Source organism: Eublepharis macularius, chromosome 11 (assembly GCF_028583425.1).
Source record: "Eublepharis macularius isolate TG4126 chromosome 11, MPM_Emac_v1.0, whole genome shotgun sequence".
Classification (NCBI taxonomy): domain Eukaryota; kingdom Metazoa; phylum Chordata; class Lepidosauria; order Squamata; family Eublepharidae; genus Eublepharis; species Eublepharis macularius.
The window spans coordinates 64,908,787-64,932,856 of NC_072800.1; the positions used below are offsets into that span (position 1 = coordinate 64,908,787).

Below are 24,070 nucleotides of genomic sequence, written 5' to 3' on the forward strand. Positions count from 1 at the left end.
CATAAAATTAGGGACGGTAGTAAAGTGCTGCTCTCAGTAAAGGAGGGGATAGGGCTTGATTGCAAAGATGAGAGGTCCGTTTGCCAAATTTCCTTGCACTGAGTGAGTACCTTATTTTTTTGTATCAGGACTTTTTTATATTAGGGAATGAGTACAAAGATAATTTTTTTAAAAAATCTGCTTGCTTCAGCAAAACAAGTAATCATGGTATCCTCATTTCCAGTAATATCTATATAAATATGTAAACATTTATATGAGATGTAAATGTAAATGTAAATTATAGCAATACAACTGGAACATCTAAGAGCAGAACCACAAGTGACAAAAGGCACAGATTGGACACTTGTCAGCTTCCCTCAAGTTTTGATGGGAAATGTAGGCATCCTGGTCTCGCAGCTTCGCTCTCTGACTGCTGTCCAATGGACTTTTCAACTGTCACTTGTCCAACATTCCACCAAGTTGCCTACATTTCCCATCAAAACTTGAGGGAAGCAGACAAGTGTCCAATCTGTGCCTTTTGTCACTTGTGGTTCTGCTCTAAGTATCTTTGGATGGTGTATATGGATTTGTATTTCTCCCTCCCCTAAATACCGCACTAACCAATACATGTTAAATTTGCTTTTTTTTCCAGTGATGTTTCCAAAATCAATGAAGGCATTGGAGACAAAATTTCAATCCTAATCCAGGGAATTTCTACATTTTTAGCAGGATTTATAGTTGGGTTCATTAAAGGATGGAAACTAACTCTTGTAATACTGGCAGTCAGTCCTGTTCTGGGATTGTCTGCTGCAATTTGGGCAAAGGTAATATATTTTTTTGCTGAAATGTAAAATACACAACCAATATTTTTTTTGTTATGAAAATACCATTGCAACTGCCTCAAAAATTAGGTTTTCGTTCTGTGTTTTGCTAGTATAGGCAATGTATGGCCTGAGAGCTGCTCAACAACACTGAGTCCATAGCACGTGGAGATTCAGATACAGACTGGGGGGGGACATTTCTGGGGGTGGTGAGATGGAAGGGTGCCACTGTGAGTTCCTGAAAGGTGGAAAGGCAGTCAATAAAGGTTTTAAATAAATAAATAAGGGTGGCATTGGTAAACTGAGTATGGTCCATCCATAATCTATTTATTGGTGATTACTGGTTCATTAGTAAGTAAGATAATACCAGTTGGTATAATAACTGGTATAGTATAATATTTGTAAAATTGTTTAAAATAGTTGGGTCCTGACAGTTAAGCAAGAGTCTTTGGTTGTGGCAAGTAGTACTATGCCATGTGTACTTTTCTAGGAGGAGCGTTTGCTCTATACAACATTTGACTAATGGGACTGAAATACTCTTTTTCCTATAGGTCCTTTCTGCATTCACTGGCAAGGAGCTTGCTGCATATGCAAAAGCTGGAGCAGTAGCAGAGGAGGTTCTGGCAGCAATTAGGACAGTTGTAGCTTTTGGAGGACAGAAAAAAGAAATCCAGAGGTTAGGAAGTGTTACAGATATACTGCATGCGTCTAGATGATTCAGTAGTCTATATACAACCCCTCTCAAATTTAACACCCTATGGACCTATCCACATGGCTATGCCAAAAAGGTTAGCAAGGCAGAAGAACAGTAGCATTTTGTTCCTTGTTGATCCTTGAAAAACAGTTCTCTGGTAAGTGATTTTTGTCCACACAAACAATGGGCAGGCTAGAATCTAGGTTTCTAAATTCCTTGTATTACTGCTGTCACCATGTATGGTGCAGAAAACACATAATGTTTTCTGCACCATACATGCTGCCAGAGTGCATGTGGCCTGCTTTCTGCAAAGCCCCCACTAAAATAGCCCTTATGGTCAGAAACCCTGTTTCTTGGATTCTTGTGATATGCTGAAAAATCTGGCCCCATATCAAGATGGGGGATGGAAAGATAAACCCAAAGGGAGGCTTGTTGGTGACTGTGCCAAACAGGGAAAGAAACCTCAGGTTAGGAGATCCTTGGTCTAAGCCCATTAGGCTCAGGCAGTTGTAAAAGACATGGCAAATGTAATCTGTATCATATGGGAATGTTGCATAATATGTTCATTCTGACACGAAGTAGAAAGATGGGTTTGGTTCCGAGACATTCCTCCTCTTTCTTCTAGGATATGTACTGATAATTGGGGGTTTCACTCAAGACGGACCAAGGGGATGCTAAGAATTGCTCTTGTAGCAAAAAGACTAATTTTGTAAAACTGGAAAAATCATTTGTTACCAGCAATAACACAATGGGTGGAAGAGATATGTTAAAACGATGTGAACACTAAAAGATAAAAGTAAGATACGTAAGAAATAAGTAAAAAATATTAGCAAAAACGGAATACAAATTAGGAGAAAATGCATTTGGATTTCCAGTGCTAATTATATTTGATCAATGTGCTGTTCTTCTTTCAGGTATCATAAAAATTTAGAAGATGCTAAAAATATTGGAATCAAGAAGGCTGTTACAGCCAACATTTCCATGGGATTTGCCTTCTTATTAATATATGCAGCTTATGCCTTGGCTTTCTGGTATGGAACATCTTTGATACTAAATAAAGAAGACTATACCATTGGGAAAGTCCTTACAGTAAGTATTAGTGAAGAGCTGTGTAGTTTTCTTGTACAACAAAGATGACCAAATTCTGTGTTGAGAAAAAAGAATTTCAAAACCATGGACACTTTTCTTCATATGAGTTGTCATATTTATAGATCTGAATTGTCTCAACTTGTGCCAGCTGCAGAAAGTCATGAGAGTTCATGTTTTACGTTACTATAGAAACTTATCTATATGCATTTATTCATGTGTCTTCCTGTTCACAATGTATAAATCGTGTGTGTGGAGCATGTATGGAAAAGGAGCAAAACCCTGCCCCCTTGTTCTTCTAATTTACACTCTGATGCTTTAAATTCTCCATATTCAGTTCTGAAAATGAGCCAGAAGAAAGGGCATTGCAGCTGGGAGGCAAAACTGGAGCATAGGGCAAGCCCCTTGTCCATGGTGAGGGGGCATGCTGGAAGCAACAGAGGAGGGTGGCTCCTCTCCAGAAGCCCCTCATGGTCTGCCAACCATTCCAGTTTGGGCAGCACAATCTTAAACTAATGGAGAGCATGAGATGAGATGGGTGTCACTCCTTTTCCCCAGAAGTTCTGCTTTAGTTACAAATTGCCCGTCCTCACCCTGCTTTTTCACGGGTGGTGGTATGAGACAATACATATATGTAGGTTCACCTCTATCACATCTAGGTAGACCTTAAATTGATCTGTCAAGTATCATGCCATCAGGAATTATTCTTCAATCTTGAGCAGCATTGTCCTTCCTGAGATCATATCATCTTGCCTGCTCTCTTTGGCTAAAGTGTGTCAGCGTACTCTGTGTAAAGGTTTAAAAAAATACTACTAGCAATCTAGTTCCTCTTTAGCGCAGCTAGCCTCTGAGTGGTTTAAGAATAATGACTGCACTTATATATGATTCTTTTAAATAGATTAGTGCCCCACTCAGAGCAGTGAACAAAGTCAGTGTTATTATTCTCCCCACAATACAGCTGGGGCTGAGAGGAAGGGCTTACCCAAGGCCACCTGCTGAGCTTGTGGTAGTAGTGGAGTTTGAACCAGCAGAGTGCTGATTCACAACTCTCCCACTTAACCACTATGCTACAGCAGCTCTCTTTTTAAAAAATCCAGTTGGCATCTTCTTCTACTAAGTGAATGGGATTACAGTCTTCAGATAGTTCTGCTCCACAAGCTTCATTGGAATGAACAGGTGCTGGGAAAGGGCACTACTGTGTTTTCAAGCAGTCGCCATTCACCGAAGTGGGGCACCAAAGTGGGGCATGCACAGGAGACCTTCCTGGGAGATTGTGCCCCTGGGGGATGGATCTTCTTGTATCTTGCTATGTCATGCTTATTGGCTCCCAACATCTGCTACTCCAAAACAGGCACATGTGCCTCGGGTGCTTTGACTTGATTTCTCTTTGAGGGTGTACTTTTTGACCTGCCTTGTCCCTTCCTGATTCTTTCTGCATCTGTAACTACCTGGTCTGCTTGTCCTCAGTTTTTCTCACCTTGTCTGAACTCACTTCTTCAGCCAACTGGTCCAGCTATTGCCAAGTATGTCCCAGCTTGCCTCCTGACGCATGCCCTGGTTTCCTTCTATTGTTCAGCCTCGCATTGTGTTAATTGGATCTTTGTGCCAATGTCCACATTAACTAAAGTTTTTTTAAGCAGGGCAGAAAAGCAGTTGTATGTTGTGCTTTGGGGAGGCTCCACAGAACTCCTGCCTGAATACCGGCATAGCAAGAAAGGATATGATTTCCAAAAATGGTTGGACAGTGGTTTTAGAATTTTTCCTGCCAATACTGACATTCTAATTTAAGAAAATATTAATGCACAGAAAATTTCTCTAATAGTGCAATCCTAAACAGAATCACACCCTTCTAAGCCCATTCACTCTGCTGTAACTCTACGTAGGATTGCATTGCTAGTCTCAAGAAGTAGGAGGGTTTTCTGTTGGCTTAATAGGAAAGTCATTTGTGGCTTAAGACAGTTGCAAAGGGCAATTATAGGTTCCTCCTCATTTTCATTGACCTAATGTTAGGAGCTGTTGTACAAGCCTATATCAGATTCAATAGGTCAGGAGGGAGGGTCCTAGGAATGGTGATTGTCACAGCTTTCGGGCCCATGAACTGCCAGAGGCTTCAATTGTGTGTTTATTGGACCAAGCTTCTTTCAAGGTTTAATAACACAGAATTGCCCAGCAGTGCCCAACTGCCAAGTACAGTGTGGCCTTTTAACTGAAAATAATACAAAATGTGGCTTTGGAAAGATAATCTTTCCTCATCATTTTCTTAAGTATTGGAACTTAATGCACATTCTAGGGTCACTAGCACCTACCTTTTCTTTCCTACTTTTTCATGTGATTTTTTGCTCCTTTCCTTTCCCTTTTCAAAATAGTGGCAGAAAGTGCCATCAAATCACAGCTGACAGCTGACCCCTGATGGGATTTTCAAGGCAAGAGACATCCAGAGGTGGTTGTCCATTGCCTGCCTCTGCTTAGCAACCCTGATCTTCTTTGGTGGTCTCCTATCCAATTATTAACCAAGGCCTACCCTGTTTAGCTTCCAAGATATGGCAAGATCAGGCTTGGCTGGGCTATCTAGGGTCTTTTTGAAATAAATCAGAAAAATAAGAGGGAAATCACTCTGCAGTCAGGTAAGTCGTATTGCTCCTTCTCAGAAGGAAGGAAATTAAATTAAATAAGATATTTTCAAGAATAACATTCACCCTCTTAAATTAAACTACTACTTTTGGTTAGCACCCTTTTAGATTACAAACTGGGATGTCTCAGGAAAGAATTAGATTAGATATGTTATAATAGTGGCTTAAAATCCACATGATTTGTGCTCTATCCTGTATATTGCCACCATTGTAATAGATGCCTTGAACTCATCATCTGAATACGAACATTATTTTATGATTATATAAAGTGTTTTTTCTTTCATCTGAGATTTTGTTCTCTGCTTTGGTAGATCCATTTTTGCTTATTGAAATTAAGCCCTATTGCAATTGTCTGATACAGAACCTCAGTCTTCACTAACATTCATAACTGTGTTCTTTTTGTCTTGAAAATTTCCATCTTAGGTCTTTTTTTCTGTGCTAATTGGAGCATTTAGTGTTGGCCAGGCTACACCAAACATGGAGGCATTTGCTATTGCGAGAGGAGCTGCTTATGCAGTGTTTAACATTATAGATAATGTAAGTATCCATTTGAGAGCAATGACTTGAAACGAGAGAGAGCCACATGGTCTGAGAACCATAATAAGTTATCATCGCTATTGGTTGAAATCCAAAGAACATCACGACCGGTTTGGCAGTACCCCAGGAAACACTGGACTTCTTTCTCAGATGGTAGCCCCCCACGTCCATGCCGTGGAGCATGGTAAGCCATGTTTGAAACTAAGAGGTTTTTCACGAGCAGTTTCTTATAAGGCAGTTCAAAGTAAAAGAAAGTCACAAATCCTACTGAGCATGCCCACGTTAAAGTAGTATTCTGGATCCCATTCATTATGTTTATTGTTAATGCCTTCAGTGTAATTTGCTGTCAGTAGCTGTGTAATGCACAAGCTGTACATGGTAAGAGTCAATACCAGCTAGCTAAGAGGCAAAATAAGAAGCTTGGTCTGTCCTCTGCTTTGAAACGATCAGTTTACTTTATGGACGGTACACTTTTGAGGGTAACATCAGGTTGAAAGAAACACGTGGAGGAAGAAGGAGGATGCTAGTGGGTGAGATTTTGTGTGTCTGTTTGAGTGTGTGTGGAGGAGAGGAGAGAATGGGTGGCTAAAGTTGGTTCATACTTCCTAGTTCCCTGTTGGCCGTTCCTGGTGACTTTTCTTCAGCCCAGCCACAATTATTGATAGTATTTAACTGCTCAATACCCACAAATAAGGGTCAGACAACCCAAAATCATCTATTTTTCAGACTGTGGAGATGGTGCCTTGCAAGGTGCCGTAACTGTAAAACTTAGAGTGTAATTATGTTTAGAGTTGCACGGGTAAACTGGTGCCTGGTTCAATGCATAGGTATGCCCCAAGGATCCCATTTGTTTCCATTTCCAAGGAATACAAATCAGTGGGATTCCTGGGAGGACTTCACTGGGAGCACTTTGAGCAGAAAGGTGGCACCAGTGTATGTCATCTTGGAGGGCAAAGTTTCCAGATGCTGGGAATGTATGATTCAGGTGATCCAAAATTATTTTGGGGTGTAGAATTGTTTATCATCAATATTTGTGGTTGGAATGGAGAATAAGGAACAAATGAGTTCAGACTATGAGAACTAGCCACCAACTTTAGCTTTGTGGAAGGGCAATGAGTGGAAGCTGAGGGGGTAGAAGTTGATGTCGCAAACATACCTGGCATTTGCTTTCTTCTGCTTTGTTTCCTTCATTATTGTATGGAGGCGAGAGGGCAGCTCAATTCCCTACCTCTTTCTGGCTGCATCTTGTCTTCTGTACACAGAGAAAGGTACATAGGTATGTGTGCCAGATCTTTGCACACCAGTAAGTAAGGAAATCTTTATTATTTTCAGAAAAGTTGAAGGGACAGGAAATGGGCAGTTCCATTCCTGCTCAAACTGATGGAGTTTCTAGTAATGTTTATGTTTATTATAAGATTTATATCCTTCCCACACGCAGGCTTAGGGCGGCTTACAACAGGCATATAAATACAAACATTTAAAATTACATATTAAACAGATAAAAACCAATAAAAGACTACATAAATAAGGCACCAGTATATACACCAGAGGCTGTGATTAAACCATAAAATGCAGGCAGCAGAAGATGGAGCTGGTCAAACTCAGGGCTGCACAGTTGGGGGCACTAACCCCCAGAGAGGGCATCATCAGAATTCAACCATAGCCATAGGCAGAAGATTTCCGTCTTGCAAAGCCTGTGGAATTGTAATATATCCCACAGAGATATGTGCGCGCGCGTGTGTGTGGAATGAGACCTGGAAGTGCTGTTGCTGTGATTATGAAAGTGTGGAGTGCTGCATCTCTGAAACTGAAAAATCCTTTCAGTGGAATTTTGTAGGTGAGATTTTACTCTGCTTTCAAATGAACTGGCCAAGTGGGATTTATGTGTTGTTTTCCCTTTTATATAGGAACCTCAAATTGACAGTTTTTCAGAAACTGGCTATAAACCAGACCACATTAAAGGGAACCTGAATTTCCACAACGTTTGTTTCAATTATCCATCAAGGCCAGATGTCAAGGTATTATAAAAAAATTAACAAGTATGGGCTTCCTGCTTTGTTGCAGTCTAACCGTACCGTTTCAGAGCAATTCAAGGAATGTTGTTGGTTTTGTGTTTAGTGGGGGTTTTTTTTGCCAATATGATTGTTGTAAATGAGTTTCCATTTAATGAGTTTCATTGTAACAAACTTTACTTTGAACTGACATCATGATCATAATTTTAACACATTGGAATCACTTAGTAAAATTAAAACTGGAAACAGTAATTGAATTTTGTACGTAATACTGCTGTTGAAAGAGGTTCACCTTGTCATACGGGCTGCCTCCGATATCATGAACAAAAGGCAATTTCGCTTTTGAGGTGGATGAGCCTGAAATCCTCGGGCTTGATTGCTCTCTTCCTCATCTCTCTTCACGTGGAGCCATATCTGAGTGCTTCCTTGTTTGCAAGGTTGCGAACAGGCTTGGAGAAAAATGCCCTGTCCCTTTCATAGAGGCTTAATGCATGGCAGGGCGCAGTTGAAGCTGGCAACTGTACTTTTTTGAGAAATCTTCAGCTTAACTTTAGTTTGTTGTAATGTCTTAATATGGTCATCTTAAGAAATTGTGGTTGTTTCCCAGGATGTAGAATCTGACATTTTAGCTGGAATTCATCTAACATTTACTATCCTAGTAACTGGGAAAGAAATGAGCCTTAGTTTGTTAAGGTGCCCAAATTCAGATAAAACAACACATTAGATTGAAGATTTCCTACCCTAGGAACTCTTAAATTACAGCTCCACATGAAAGGGTAGGATGGGGTGGAAAGAACACACAAGCCTGAGAATCTGAGAGCAGAACCACAAGTGACAAAAGGCACAGATTGGACACTTGTCTGCTTCCTTCAAGTTTTGATGGGAAATGTAGGCATCCTGGTCTCGCAGCTTCGCTCTCTGACTGCTGCCCAATGGACTTTTCAACTGTCACTTGTCCAACATTCCGCCAAGCTGCCTACATTTCCCATCAAAACTTGAGGGAAGCTGACAAGTGTCCAATCTGTGCCTTTTGTCACTTGTGGTTCTGCTCTGAGGCTGGTTCATGTCACAAATACATTGTGATTTGACTGTTATATCTGTCATTGTCTACTACCTACATCCATGTTCAATTCACATTTCTAAATTATAAAGGCATAACACATTTGCAAAGCAGTCTACTGAAAATACGTTTTACAGTTGCTTAAGTATGCTTTTCTCTTTTCTCCCCAGATATTAAAACACTTAAATCTGAAGGTTAATAGTGGCCAGACAGTAGCTCTGGTAGGCAGCAGTGGTTGTGGAAAAAGTACAACTGTTCAACTGATACAGAGATTTTATGATCCTATGGAAGGCACGGTAAGCAACTTGCTCCAATCTGCACACTCATGAAAGAGGTTTTTTGTGTGTGTTTAACATTGCTATGACTGGTGTATATGGGGGCTATGGAGGCTATGGGGAAATTATTAAAAATAGAGGTGTAAAACATGAAATACTCAGTGTAGATACTATTGAGACCTTTTTCTCCCCTTTTGGAAATGCTCCAGAGTGTTGTAAATTGGCCTTAATGAAACACATGTAAAGGTCCACAGATATTTATTCATTCTCCAAGCCCTCAAATGAGACTGGCAGGAGAATAGGAAGGGGTTGGTGGTACAAACCCTCCTTCTTAATGAATTCCTGCCCACTTGCTTGCTCTCAGTTTTTTCTGATGCACTTCAGTGCAACAGTCTAGTCTACTATACAGCACTTTCAAAAATTGCTCAATGAATTTTCCTCATTTCTGAATAAGTAAGGGACATCCTGCTTCTCATTCCTTTCTGCCTAGGTAGGCTTCTTTCAGTCATTCATATCTTTCTTCCTCAAGGTTCTTGTAGATCTGTGCTGTTGCAGTTTACTATATGCACACACAAATAAGGAAAATCTGGTGAGATACAGAAGACAGAAGGAAAACACAATTTGTAGCTAACTGAACACTTGCACCATGTCCAGGCATTTCTCAGCATAAGAGATGGTTCAGGCTTACCTCCCCAGCAGGCTTTGGAGGCTGGTAAAACTGACAACCTGACAAAAGCAAACATGTTATCTGGGTGTTTCCCCCACAATCTCTCCCTGTAAGATAGTAGGAAGAGAATGCACACCTCCCTGGGAATAAAGAGCCACAAACAAAGATTGTCTTTGGCAATCAGGGATGTCTTTCTTTTCATAGAATCATAGGGTTGGAAGGGTCCTCCAGGGTCATCTAGTCCAACCCCCTGCACAATGCAGGAAATTCACAACTACCTCCCATTCCACCACATGCACCCAGTGACGCTTACTCTATGCTCAGAAGGTAACTTTTCCACTTCAAAAAAGCTATTTCCGATTTTTTTAAAAAACATGAAGGGGGTCCATGAATATCAGCTGATTACTTATGATACTATTAAAGCAATAGCCATATGATTCTTTTTAAGTACAGTATTATCTTTTAATGAAGATACAGATTAAGATAAATTGGATCTATTTGAGCTTTTATAAAAGGAGAAACAGGTTCCAAAATGGTCTTTCCCCCCCTCCTCACATCAACATTTTCAAATGCAGGAGTCTCTCACTGACACAAGGGCCATTTCCACACGTCCTTAAAGGGATGGCCCAATCTCCTTCACTCCACACGGCTGATTTCAAAGCAGTAGCAGGCTGTTTGGCTTCTGTTTTTTTCAGCAACTTTTTGAGGATTCAGGAAAATGTGGAAAATTGCATTCTCATATAAGGTGCCAAAAAAAAAAAACACAGAAGCCAAACAGCCTGCTACTGCTTTGAAATCAGAAACATGTGGAGTGAAGGAGATTGGGCCATCCCTTTAAGGACGTGTGGAAATGGCCAAGGAATCTCTTCACTTTAGATTTGTCAAAAGGTTATCTAATCATTCTATTAAATACCTGTGAAAAATCATGTTTAGAGAAGGCAGATACTAGAAATAATAAATACAGAAGGCAGGTGGAGCAGACACACTGCTACTAAGATAAGGTAGAACTCTCATTTTTTGTAATGTATAATTAAACTGCTGAATTATTTTCCAAATCTAAATCAAATTTATATTTGGAAATGGATAGTGGATTTGGAAAGATCCTTGGTGCAAATGAAAGCAGATATAAGTGGAGTGAAATATTAATTTCAACAGAATGAGTGGACCAATGTCCAGTCCATCACAGCAACATCTGTCCAGGATTTTATTCTCTAAACTCTCTTTCTGTCTCTCCCTGCCAATTCTACCTAGATTTTCCTCCTTTCTTATTTGTTTGTTTGTTTATATCATTTATGGTCCACCTTTCTCATTGAGACTCAAGGCAGATTACATAGAGTGAGAGTAGTACAGTCAGTATCAAGGACAATTTCATAAACAATGCTGTAGGGTAAATAAACGCAAGTTTATGAAGACATAACATTAGCAAGAATCCAATACAGAGTTGAAGAAATGCTGAAATGGAACATAAGCAATTCTAGGGCTAACATAGGATCACATATTTAAGGCAACAGATAGTACATAAGGCAACATAATAGTGAAGCCTATGGGTGAAGTCTGTGGTCCCTAACTCATTAGTGGAGCATCTGAGACCTCTCCTCACAATACAAAAGCCTTTTTGAGTAATTCGGTTTTGCATCATTTGTGGAAAGCTAGTAGAGTGGGGGCTCATCTGACCTCCTCAGGCAGGCTTATTCAATCTAAATGTAAAGCCTCAAGGAGAACTCATTCGCAGCTGTGGAGCTGGATGTCAGCACTTTCAGATGACCCCCAACTCTATATCTCGCTATCCAAGTCCCCACAGGATGTAGTAGAAATCTTGGATCGCTGTCTGACAGCTGTGGTGAAATGGCTGAAAACGAACAAATTGAAATTGAACCCAGAGAAGACAGATGTGATGCTTGTTGGGAAGGCAGAGATCTTAAAGGACATTGTACTCCCCACTTTCGATGGAGTTTGTTTGACCCTTGCAGATTCAGTTAAGAGCCTAGGGGTTATGCTGGATCCAATGCTACTACTAGAAATACAAAAGGCAGCCACAAAAAAATGTTTTTATAACCTCACTCTAGCCTGGAAGATGGCTTCTTACCTTGACATGGCCAGTCTGGCCACCTGGATTCATGCTATGGTAACATTTTTATCAATTATGTTATATGCTCATGACCCCCCTTTAACTTTTAGTTACCAGTAGAGATGGGCACGAACAGCAATACGAACTAAAAAAAGCCATGAACAGCCCAATCAGCTGTTCGCGAACAAGCTGTTCGTGAGGCCCCATTCTAAATGAACAGGTGGTTGTTGCAAGCCTCGTTCATTGTTGTTCATTGCTGTTTGTCAAGCCAGACAATCTGGCACCTGCAATCAATTCCCTTGGCAACCAGAGGCAGGGACTGCCTGAACTCTGTTTGAACTCCTGCTGTTGCCCTGGAAACCCCAGTCTAAGCCCAATTTAGCTTGATAGGCAGGTCTTCCTTTCAAGTGTGGAGCTCCAAATTTGTTACAAGGAAGCAAAGAGCAGGGGGGAGGGGGGCTCCCAGCTCTGGTTTTGCAGACAGTGAGGGAGAGACAGTTGCTGTTGGCATTTTGAGAGAGAGACAGGGAGAGTGCATTGGAGCTTGGATTTTCTTTGTGTGTGGTGGGATAGGGATCTACCTCCAAGTTCCAGGGCTGCTGCCAGGCTCTGGGCCAAGCTATGATTTATTACTGGTACCTTTCCTGCTGCCTGCTCAGGTAAGGTTTCTGCGAGTGGTGCAGTAGGGATCTACCCCTTCAGGTTCCAGGGCTGCTGTCAGGCTCTGGGGCCAAGCTATTATTTATTATTGGTACATTTCTTGCTGCCTGCTCAGGTAGGGTTTCTGGGAGTGGTGTGGTAAGGATCTTGATGGCTGGAGGAGAGCCTGCTGGCCCCCCACGAACAACGAACAACGAACATGTTTGTGACAGGATTATGTTCGTCGTTGTTCGTTGTTCGTGGATGGCAACAAACAACAAACACCATGTTTGGGTTTTTTTTCTGTTTGTGCCAAAGTCTAGTTACCAGTTCCCTATTCCACTTTACCTTTGTGTTTTTCAAACATTAATTGAAACTCTGCTGTTTGGTTTTTGTTTCATTTTAGATTACCATTGATGAGCAAGATATTAAGACTCTGAATTTAAGGTATCTCAGGGAGATTATAGGTGTAGTGAACCAGGAGCCTGTTTTGTTTGCTACCACAATTGCAGAAAACATACGATACGGACGTGAAGATGTCACCATGGAAGAGATTGAAAAAGCAGTCAAAGAAGCCAATGCCTATGACTTCATCATGAAATTGCCTGATGTAAGAAAAACAAATTTTCATCATCTTCTTGAATTTTCTTTTTCTAATGTTCCAAATGGTAAATTAAAACTGACCTGAATGAAATATATCAATATTTTACTTGATTTTTTTAAAGCTTCATTTGAGAATGTCAAGAAAAAATGACCATTTCCTATAGTTTAGGGGGGGAATTAACAATGTTTGTGAGGGATTTTTGAAGCCTAAATGCTAAAATGATACAGTCAGGAACCCCAGGAAAAAAGCTATGGGGCAGGTATTAGGATATAAACATGGAGAAATAAGGGGCAGACAAGGCCATGAAAGGCTTTGAAAGAATTTGTACTAAGCAGGTTGAGAACCAAGCTACAAGTGACCCCTTACCCAGGTTGGACACTTGTCAGCTTCCCTCAAGTTTTGATGGGAAATGTAAGCGTCCTGGTCTTGCAGCTGTAATGGAGAGCCAAGCTGTAAAACCAGGACGCCTACATTTCCCATCAAAACTTGAGGGAAGCTGACAAGTGTCCAACCTGGGTAAGGCGTCACTTGTAGCTTGGCTCTGAAAGGAATGATGTTATACTCTCTGACCCATGAGAGGCATGGATGCTTTGGCAGCAGTGTTTTTCATAGATATGAGAAAGCTCAGTGTGATAACAGATGGCCAGAAAACAAAATATGGGTTACCACAGATAATACGTATTTGGGTTCTTTAAATCCTGCCTTTTAAGATTTAATAACAATACATTAAATGTGTATTTAACCTCAGATCAGGGGAAAGCTGTAGTTCTGAGCAAAGAAGCAATGGGAGCGAGAAGTGTAGAGGAGAATTCCTTCTCCTGCCAGATATTTTTCCAGCTTAACACCCTCCTTTTCCCTTTCTTTAAGGGGTTCCAGGTTCAAGTTCAGTCTCAGAGATATGCATCTGGAACCCACAGGAGGCAGGGAAATGGTTTAGAGAGGATAGATTGGAAGTGGAACAGCTTCTCCCTCCCTCCCCTGCTTCGGTATTCAAAGCTACATCCATCCTGAAGCAGCAGTTAAGGCTTCAACACAGGAGTATATTGGTAACATTTAGTGAAGGCCTCACATTTGGTTTTACCTCTTTGTGCTGTAGAGTCAGAAGAGGCAGCACTTACGGGAATATCATACATTGAGAATATGTGAGTTTGCCACAAGGATTTTTCCCATCTCATTTTTCATGTATCTCATTTTTTTCTAAACTAAGGCTACCTCCATCAAAGAAAATACATTTCCTGTAAGCCTGAAGCTTTGTTCAAATGTTTTTTTCCTGCTGCAATTGCCTAGTTTATTTTCACTAGAAGTCATTGTGGTGTAGAGAGCAAAGGGTCAGACTACAACCGAGAAGAACAAGGTTCAAACCCATACTCTGCCATGAAGCTCCCGGAGAGACCTGGGACCATCCATTCTCTCTCAACCTAATCTGTTTACTTGCGGGAACAACAATATGTATTAGTAAAGAAAATGTATTATGTCTTGCAGAAATTTGAAACTGTGGTTGGAGAACGAGGGGCCCAGCTAAGTGGAGGGCAGAAGCAGAGGATTGCCATTGCCCGAGCCCTTGTACGTAATCCCAAGATCCTATTGCTGGATGAAGCGACATCAGCTTTGGATACTGAAAGTGAAGCAGTGGTGCAGGCAGCCCTGGACAAGGTCTGTCTCCTGTAAGCTCATAACTAAAAACAATAGGAATAATATATGTAAATAGCTTTCAAAAACAGAAATAGGGTTTGATTCAAATGTTCTGTTCTAATAATGGTGGAGTTGTTCTCTGTTTCAAGTATCCAATCCAAACAATAGCAGCCATCCAGGTTGTGTTGGGATCTTTCCAAAAATTTCATATCAGGGCAGATTTGGGAAAGATTAGAGAAAAGATGGGGAAACTCTGGGTGATATACAAATGCACCATAGTGCTATGGGGAAGCAGGAAAAGAACCCATTTCCTAACAGCATCAAACTGAGGGCAAATAACTCATGTGGAAATAGGCAGAAGCATACAAACTGCAAGGAGCTGGTTGGAAAACCTTAAGGATGTGCTCTCTCGCTCTCGCTCTCTGAGTTTTGGTGAGGGGTAGTGGATCTGCTGCTTTGCAGGAGTGCCTCTTTGCCTCCAACTGTGCTGTACTTATACATTTGTAAAGAATGCAAATACTGCACAAAGGTGATACATTTCCAGTGCTCTCTCCTCCAAAGGGAACCAGCCCCAGTAAGGGCTGCCCCTCAAACTTCTCCCTGCTCAGGGGAGCGTGTAATGACTGGATTACTATGTAGGAGATCCAGGCTCAGCTGTGCCACTTACTAGGGTTGCCAAGTGGATATTTTGAGGGTGGAGCCCGGGGAAGGCACAGTTTGGAGAACGAGTGGACCTCAGTGGGTGTGATGCCAGAGTCCACCCAGGGGAACTGATCTTTTTCATCTGGAGATCAGTTGTAGTTATGGGAGGTCTTCAGGCCCCACGTGGAGCTTGGCAACCATAGCACTTTCTGACAGCTCTTGTTAACCAAATATAAGCTCTTGTTAACCAAATATAAGGCATGAAAGGTATTGTTGAGATTAAATAGGATAAAAATTATGAATTACTTTGTATCCTGGCAAACTTGGTGCAAGTGTTTTTAGTGAAACATCAAATAATAATACAGAAGACAATACATCTGAAAATGTGCAGAGAACCCTTCCCTAGTTTACTACAACTGAAGAATGTACAGAGCAGAAAGCATGACTGTAGATGAAGCTGACTTATGTTGAATCAGGCCATCCGTCTATCAAGTTGTTTAAGGTATCTCAACATCTTCTAACTCCTGTATCTGAACTTTTACTGGCTCTAGAACAGACAATTAGCTGTGACACCTTTGCAAAATTCATTGCAGATAAAATAGTATGAATATGCTCTGATTTGGATACCAGTTACAGTGACAGATATTGACAGGATCCTGACATCAGTGAACGCACCTACTCGTGCAGTGGATCCTTGCCTATCTTGACTGCTAAAATCTTGTAAAGACTACATTGATAAGCCCTTGATGTCTATCATAAATTAATCAAAATTCAAGAGGTATTCATCTGCCCACAACTTAAAAAACATCCCTAGACAAATATGATGTTCCTGTCATGTCTGTGTTCAGCCATGCTATGATTGTTTGGTTGTTATATCACTGATGCCACAGTATATTGAATGTTTGATGCTAACATGATGTATTCTCTCCTTAGCCATGTTCTTTCCATATTATATCTGTTATTTCTCCAGGCCTCTAGAGAGGGGGCCTCTCATGTTATCTCTCAGAACTATGCATCTCCAAGCTAGAGACAACCTTGGAGATTCCAGACGCCTGCTACTTTGCTCAGATGCTGGGAACCTATTATTGTGTACTCACTGTTTAGCCATAACTAAAAAGGGTTCTCACAGGACAGTTGTTTGAGAGCGGGAAAATCAAGTATAACAATGCTTATCTGCTTTGCCTTGTCACTTCTACCAAGCTCCATGATGGAGTTCAGACCTGAACTGTAAAGATCGTAATAAAAGCTTTTCTACTGGAATCAATGTGTGTTCACTGGAGAGGGGCTGAGGGATCTACCTGCCAGGAACTGACATTTTGGTAGAAGTCCTCCTTCTTTCTCTCTTACAACCCGGCTTCTGGGACTAACTATCGACATCATGTCATCTGAGCCAGACCTGGAAGGAAAGGAGCTAGAGAGACTTTTAATATTGTTTGGATCACCCTCCTTGCTGAATTTGGAGGATGAGGACATTATAAATACTCTGATTTCTGACCTCTGAGAGGAGGGGAAGGAACCTGAGAAGCCTCCCTAAGTAGGGAGGATGGATGAAACTTCCCCAGTTGGAGGTTGCAGGGAGAAACGTAGAAGCAGTTGGCCCCTAACGGATCCACCAAAAGGGAAGCCTCGCTGGATGAGATGCTCAAATGGAGATGGGAGCTCACTTCCAGAGGTTCCCAGCAGGAAGGCCTCCCTGGAACCTGACTCAAAAAGTGGATCCATGCCACTGTCCTCCTCGACCTCAGAAGAGGGGGATGCTGAGCCTGAATCACAAGAACTGAGGATTATGTGAACAGAGCTTGATGAATTCCGCCAAGACATGGGGCAACTGCTAAATGACCTGAAACAGATGGTGTACGAAGCAGCTACTACCAAGACCCAAACAAATCCTACCATGAGGATGGTGACTGGGGCAACTGCTCAACCTCATTTGAAGGAGAAGTTGGAGATGGCGGGCCCACCAATGAGAGGGTTACAAGGAATCTTGACAACTCCGTTTCAAGCCGAGCCACCAGTAACTCGAAACAGTGGGAGTCCATTCACTGCCCCATGCCAAGGGGAGTCATCCATGAACGTTCCCTTATCGAACACTCCTGGGAAGATCAGGACGCCGCAATCTGAATTACAAATGGGTCCTGCTACGACACAGCAGATTGGATTACAAGTGCCTCCAATTGGGAGGTTAAGACCTGTGTCTCTTCAATGGAACCGTGAAATCCAAAGGGCAACTCAACGAGGGTTGCCGATGGTGGCAACCCTCAGACCTATCGCTGCAATGGCACCCCTAACAGTTCCGAATCAGCTCCTCACAACCTCGAGGGGCGCACCTGGGGCATCCGCGTCACAGGAACAACTGTTTCTGAGGACCACTGGAGTACATCTGAGCATAAGGACACTTGAGGCCCCAGCCCTTTGCTATGCACCAGTTTGAATTCCAATGTGACAACTGAGGGCCTGACCACCACAAGCTCTCCTGGCCTGACAATTCCCTAGGGGCCCAAGTCCCAATCACCCAGGACTGGGACCCCAAGGGGACCTTCCAGCATTTCCATTCCTTCTGACCAGATGGCCGATTCCCCCCAGACCTCAGGCCGGATGGACCAGGAACCCCCCAGGGAGGGGGACCCCTCCCCCAAGGCGTACATCCAATGGGGCTGAGGCTGGAGGAAAATTTTGATGGGGCCCCAGAGAAGGTACAAGGTCAAGGCACCCAAATTGGGGTCTCTAAACACATTTATACAGGCACTGAGAGACCAATTTGAAGATCCTCTGGAAGAGGAGAGGGCCAGATCCAAACTCAAAATGATCCGGCAAGGACATCGATCTGTACGCGAATATGCAGCAGAGTTCAGGTGGTATGCAACCAAGATACATGACTGGATAGAAGAGATGAAGATAGAACTCTTCTGGGATGGGCTACGTGCAGAACTAGTCACAAAAGCCTTAGTACAAGATAACCCCAGCACCCTGCTGGGATGGATCCAACTGGTATGTGAAGTTGAAAACTGTGACCACATAGTGAAACTTTTAAAAGCACAGCAACGAGGAGGCTCCCAACCGGCATGTCTGAGCACTGGGGGAAAAGACCGACCAGGACTCAGCTCCCAAACCCCAATGGGGGAGAGGAAGTTGCGCTGGAAAGGGGGTCAGTGTATTCAATGCGATGGTCTTGGATATTATGCAGCAGAATGCATCAACAGAACAGGTCCCCTGGGGGAACCCACACCCCCAGCTGAGGCGACGTCATCCACAAAACCAACACTGGAAAAGGCTCCCCATACTTCCACCACCCAGCCTAGAGGTGGTGGAAGAGACCGCTGAAGTACCCCCTGGAGAGGGGAAAGAGCAACCCACCCCACAACGGGGAAACGCTCATGGCCTGCCATAAAAAGGTCCCAACAGCAGGTCCCAGCTCAACCAACACTGAAGATGAGACGCAAAGGGGCCCTACTTTTTATGCCAGTGACTTTAGTAAACCCAAAGAAGGGGACACATATGCACGTGCAAACGTTAATAGACTCAGGCTGCAGCCAAGACCTAATAGCTCCTGCTCTAGTGATGGGACTGGGGCTGGATGTAACTGAACTAGAGAAACCGATTGTGTTTGAACAAATGGGACGGGTCCCAAATGAAAGTGGAACCCACTAACTATCAAACAAAACCCACTCCCATGGGCATGTGAAATCACTGGGAATCCAGGACTTTTATAGTAAGCCCAGCCACTACCTACCCTTTAGTACTAGGGATCAGATGTCCGTTGGATCACGATCCCTAAATCAACTGGAAAACGAGATTGCTAGTGTTCGAGAAAGGAGAATGTCGAGCGCACTGATGGGCTCCGGAATGGGGCCAAAATGCTCCCCCCTTTAGAACCAGTGCTGCTCACCCACGAGCAGATGGAACAAATCCCCCCAGAATATCGGGATCTAAAACAAGTGTTCAAGGAGGAAGAAGCCAACATGCTCCCCCTCCCACCATGCAACGAATTGCACCCTCAAACTTATCCCAGGGAAAAAACTCCCCAAAGGGAAATTGTAGTCAATGAACAGAGAAGAGTGGAAAGAGCTCAGAGAGTTTATGAACAAGAACCTGGAGCGAGGATTCATCTGCCCAGCAAGCTCCCCCCATGCCGCTCCAGTCTTGTTCCGCAAGAAAAAGGATGGGGGGCTGAGACTCTGTACCGATTACAGAGGAATAAATGCTGTTTCCATATCAAACGCCTACCCCCTCCCTCTCGTCAAGGATTTGCTAAGTGTAGTCACCCAGGGGAAAATCTCCAAACTGAACTTAAAAGACACTTGCTTCCAGGTAAGAATTCAGGAGGGGAATGAATGGAAAACTGCTTTCAACATCCCTTTGGGGTAATTTGAGTACTGGGTCATGCTGTTCGGTCTCCAAGGGGCTCCTGGTGTTTTTATGAATGTGATTAATGAAGTACTGCATAAACACCTGTATAAAGGTGTGGTTGTTTACCTAGATGACATATTGATTTATTCTCCGGATAAAAAAACACATGTCGAACTGGTCAGAAAAGTATGAAAAGCCCTAAAAGACAATCACTTGCCTGTAAAACTGTCCAAATGTGAGTTCCATAAAGAGGAACTGGATTTCTTAGGCTACAGAGTCTCAGGGCAAGGGTTGAAAATGGACCCACAAAAAATCCAAGTAGTACTGGGGTGGAAACCCCCCCTCCCCCAAAACCAGGAGACAGTTGCAATCCTTCCTGGGATTCGCAAAGTTCTACTGCCCCTTTATAAAAAAAATTCACCCAGATGTCCCTACCATTCACTGACTTACTCAAAACCAAAGGGAAAGGGCCACAAGGGGCAAAACCAAGTGCAAAATTAAATTGGACACAAGAATTCCAGGAGGCATTTGATCAGTTGAAAAAAGCGTTCACTTCTGCACCAGCTCTGCAGCACCCAGTTGCAAATCGTAAGTTCATTGTGCAAGTGGACACTAGTGACGTAGCCGTGGGAGGAGTCTTGTTACAAGCAGATAACGCAGGAAAGCTCCACCCCTGTCCATTTGTGTCTAAAAAGTTGTCTGAAACTGAACGCCATTGGGCGGTCTGGGATAAAGAGGCAGGAGCTATTAAATTAGCACTGTCTACATGGAGGCACTGGCTAGAAGGAGCAAAAGTGCCATTTGAAGTATGGACTGATCACAAAATCTTAGAAGCTTTGTGCAACCCCCGCAGAGTAGGTGCTAAGCAACTGTGGTGGGCGGAGCTCTTCTCCAAGTTCAACTTTACATTGAAACACCTCCCTGGCAAAAGAAATGTCCTGGCAGACGTTCTCTCACACATGCCCCAACGTGAAAGCAAAAGGGAGGTGATTGACACCATGTTTTCGCCCACTCAACTGGGGGGACAGCAACTACCCACAGCCAAGCGCAAAGCAAAACCCTGCCAATGCCTAACCTCACCAAATGGGGAAAAGAAGTTAAGGCAGAAATAGTTAAGGGAAAATATACCAAAATCCTATTATTGTGTACTCACTGTTTAGTCATACCTAAAAAGGGTTCTCACAGGAGTTGCGTGCCAAAATCCTGACAGTTGTTTGAGAGCGGGAAAATCAAGTATAACAATGCTTATCTGCTTTGCCTTGTCACTTCTACCAAGCTCCATGATGGAGTTCAGACCTGAACTGTAAAGATCCTAATAAAAGCTTTTCTACTGGAATCAATGTGTGTTCACTGGAGAGGGGCTGAGGGATCTACCTGCCAGCAACTGACAGTTCCAAGTTATCTGCCTGTTCTGGGCAAAGTAATTAAGAGAGCAATAGCTGACTGCCTCCGGGTCATTTTAGATAACTCTGATGCTCTGGTCTAGACCTTTTTCAATCTGGTTTCAGGCCTGGCTATGGGCAGAAATGGCTCTGTTAGCTTTAGTTGATGACCTCCATCTGAATATAGAAATCCGTCCATGTTTCCTTGTTGATCCTTCTGGATCTTCTGCAGCCTTTGACACAGTGGATCATGCCATCCTTCTGAGGCATTTGGAGGCAGAAGTGGGTATTATGGAATGTGTCTTGGACTGGATTAAATTGTTCTTCATAGGATAACTCAAACAATTGCTGTTGGTGAACAGTTGCTGTTGAGTCCAGGAATTATCTTGCAGGATTCTACAAGGCGCAATCCTATCCCCCATGTCATTCAATCTATGCAGAGCCTTTAGAAGATATCATTCATAGCTATAGAATCAGATACCATTAATATACAGTTGATACGTGGCTCTATATTTCTCTATTCAAATCTCTTATGATGCAGCAGAGGTACTGAGTCACTGCCTGAACGTTGGGGTAAAATGGCTGAGGAAGGAAACAAATTAAAATTGAATCCAGACAAGATGGAAATGATGCTATTTGGGAAGCTAGAGATCTTGAAGAATATTGTGCTTCCCGCTTTCGATGGGATTCAAATGACCCTTGCAGACTCAGTTAAGAGCCTGGGAGTTATTCTGGATCCAGCACTGCTGCTAGAGAAGCGAGTAAATACATTTGCAAAAGAGGCCTTCCCACAATTCAGATTAGCCTGGAAGATGGTCCCGTACCTTGACATGGCTGATCTGGCCACCTGGATTCATGCTATGGTGTCATTGAGGCTAGACTACTGTAATGCACTCTACATAGGTCTCCCCTCAAAGTCAACCCAGAGATTCCAGCTGGTATGGAACACTGTTGCTTGATTATCGTCAGGAGCTAGGTGGGGCATGCATATTATTCTCATTCTGCAGCTACTCCATTGGCTACACATCAGTTACTGGGCTCAGTACAAGGTTTTGACCATCTTATACAAAGCCCTTCATGGCCTTGGCTCCATATCTGCAGGGCTGCCTCTCCGATTATGTTCCACCACCTCAGCTATTCTGAACAGGGCCTTCTGCAGATACCATTCTGCAGATGGGCAAAATCAACTGCAGCCTGCACCCACACATTCTTTGTCAAGGATCCTGCCTTCTGGAATGGCCTGCCTGAAGAAGCCAGGAAAGCTGTCACTCTGTTGGCTTTCTGAAAACTAGGCAAAACTGGATTATTCAGGAGGGCTTTTTTACTCAAGCAATAGGGTGGTACTGTATGGAAAAGGTTCAGAGGGATGCTTTGGTAAAGGGATGGGGACTCCTGAGTCCTGACTACACTACCAAGTACTGTCAGTTGTTGTAGGTATGCTCCTATTGGGTAATTTCAACATCATTTAATATGTCATGTCAGACTACTTATGTTTTATATATTGTCGAAGGCTTTCACGGCCGGAGAACAATGGTTGTTTTGTTTTGTTTCAGCAAGCTCCATCTCTGTATTCCTGTATTTGTTTTCTGAATGTCTCAGTTGTTGATCATATTCACTTATACTGTGTAATCTGCCTCGAGTTTCAGTGAGAATGGTGGACGATTAAATAAATAAAGTAAGGCCAGTATTGTCTACTCAGATTGGCAGCAGCTCTCCAAGGTCTCAGGCAGAGGTCTTTCCCATTATTTACTGCCTGGTCCTTTTAACAGGAAAGACTGGGAACTGAACCTTTGGCCTTCTGCATGTAGAGAAGAGGCTCTTCCATTGAGCTATAGCTCTTTTCCCTACCTCTTTGGAAAATGCAGCCCCTTTGTTTTAAACAGATATGATAGTTTTCAGGGCTTTTTTTCTGGGAAAAGAGGTGGTGGAACTCAGTGGGTTGCCCTCGGAGAAAATGGTCACATGGCTGGTGGCTCCGCCCCCTGATCTCCAGACAGAGGGGAGTTGAGATAGCCCTCCACGCCGCAGGCAACCTCAACTCCCCTCTGTCTGGAGATCAGGGGGCGGGGCCACCAGCCATGTGACCATTTTCAAGAGGTTCCGGAACTCCGTTCCCCCGCATTCCCCCTGAAAAAAAGCCCTGATCGTTTTATAAATATAAATATGGTTTTAAATTAACCCCGTAGAACTTTAACTAAGAGTTTATGAAACATTAACAATTTCACTGAATCTATGTGTGTGTTTTTAGGCCAGGGAAGGTCGCACCACTATCATCATCGCCCATCGTTTATCTACAGTTCGCAACGCAGATCGCATTGCTGCTTTCGAAGATGGTGTCATCACTGAGCAAGGGACCCATAATGAACTTATGAATAAGAAGGGAGTTTATTTCAAACTCGTTAACATGCAGGTATCCTTCTGTTCTCTTTTCTGTATCATGTTATAAGTATAACCTCTCTTGAATTCAGACCTTTTCTTATATCATGCAACTGTTATGTCCCTCCCCATACTGGAATACATATGTAAATTATGAATATGTATACAGAAGAATGACAAAGATTTATTGTACCCTCTGAAACAAGAATAATCCAAAGTAATCAGGACAGGTAACATGCAGTTATTCTTTTTTTTAGCATTTCCATCTGAGTTGCACCCTTCTAAGCCCATTGACTTCAATGCATTTAGAAGGGGGTTAAGGGTGCTTAGCACTGCGTTGCAGACTTTTCTTATTTAACTTTACTCTTGCTGTAAATGAATAGCTAATACTCAGCTGTTGTAGAGAAGTCCTAAAGGACAAACTTCTGTTGTATCTCAGCTTTCAAAACACAGAATTTCATCTCTAAGAGATTTTTTAAAAAATTACCTCCCATCTAGCATACCTAGTTGGAACTATAGTTGCATGATCAACATAGTCAGATGTTGCTAGTGTAATCCAAAATGGTTCTGGGATCTGCAGGAAGAGTAGGCATGTTCTGTCTGTTTTGACAACATAATT

At 42.7% G+C, this 24,070-nt stretch overlaps 1 protein-coding gene across 3 annotated transcripts in view; it reads left to right on the top strand.

The window, feature by feature from the left end:
• Nucleotides 1–24,070, top strand: part of LOC129337963 (phosphatidylcholine translocator ABCB4-like) — an 88,693-nt gene that overhangs the window by 28,886 nt on the left and 35,737 nt on the right. The window contains exons 7-15 of one of the 3 annotated variants that reach the window (XM_054991990.1): nucleotides 632–803; nucleotides 1,352–1,476; nucleotides 2,409–2,583; nucleotides 5,634–5,747; nucleotides 7,655–7,765; nucleotides 8,990–9,115; nucleotides 12,875–13,078; nucleotides 14,555–14,725; nucleotides 23,324–23,485. In XM_054991990.1, coding sequence (XP_054847965.1) covers nucleotides 632–803; nucleotides 1,352–1,476; nucleotides 2,409–2,583; nucleotides 5,634–5,747; nucleotides 7,655–7,765; nucleotides 8,990–9,115; nucleotides 12,875–13,078; nucleotides 14,555–14,725; nucleotides 23,324–23,485 — 1,360 coding nt within the window. Of the gene's footprint in view, nucleotides 1–631; nucleotides 804–1,351; nucleotides 1,477–2,408; nucleotides 2,584–5,633; nucleotides 5,748–5,923; nucleotides 5,932–7,654; nucleotides 7,766–8,989; nucleotides 9,116–12,874; nucleotides 13,079–14,554; nucleotides 14,737–23,323; nucleotides 23,486–24,070 lie in introns of those variants that run through there. The other 2 variants (XM_054991992.1, XM_054991991.1) reach the window with 2 other exon arrangements.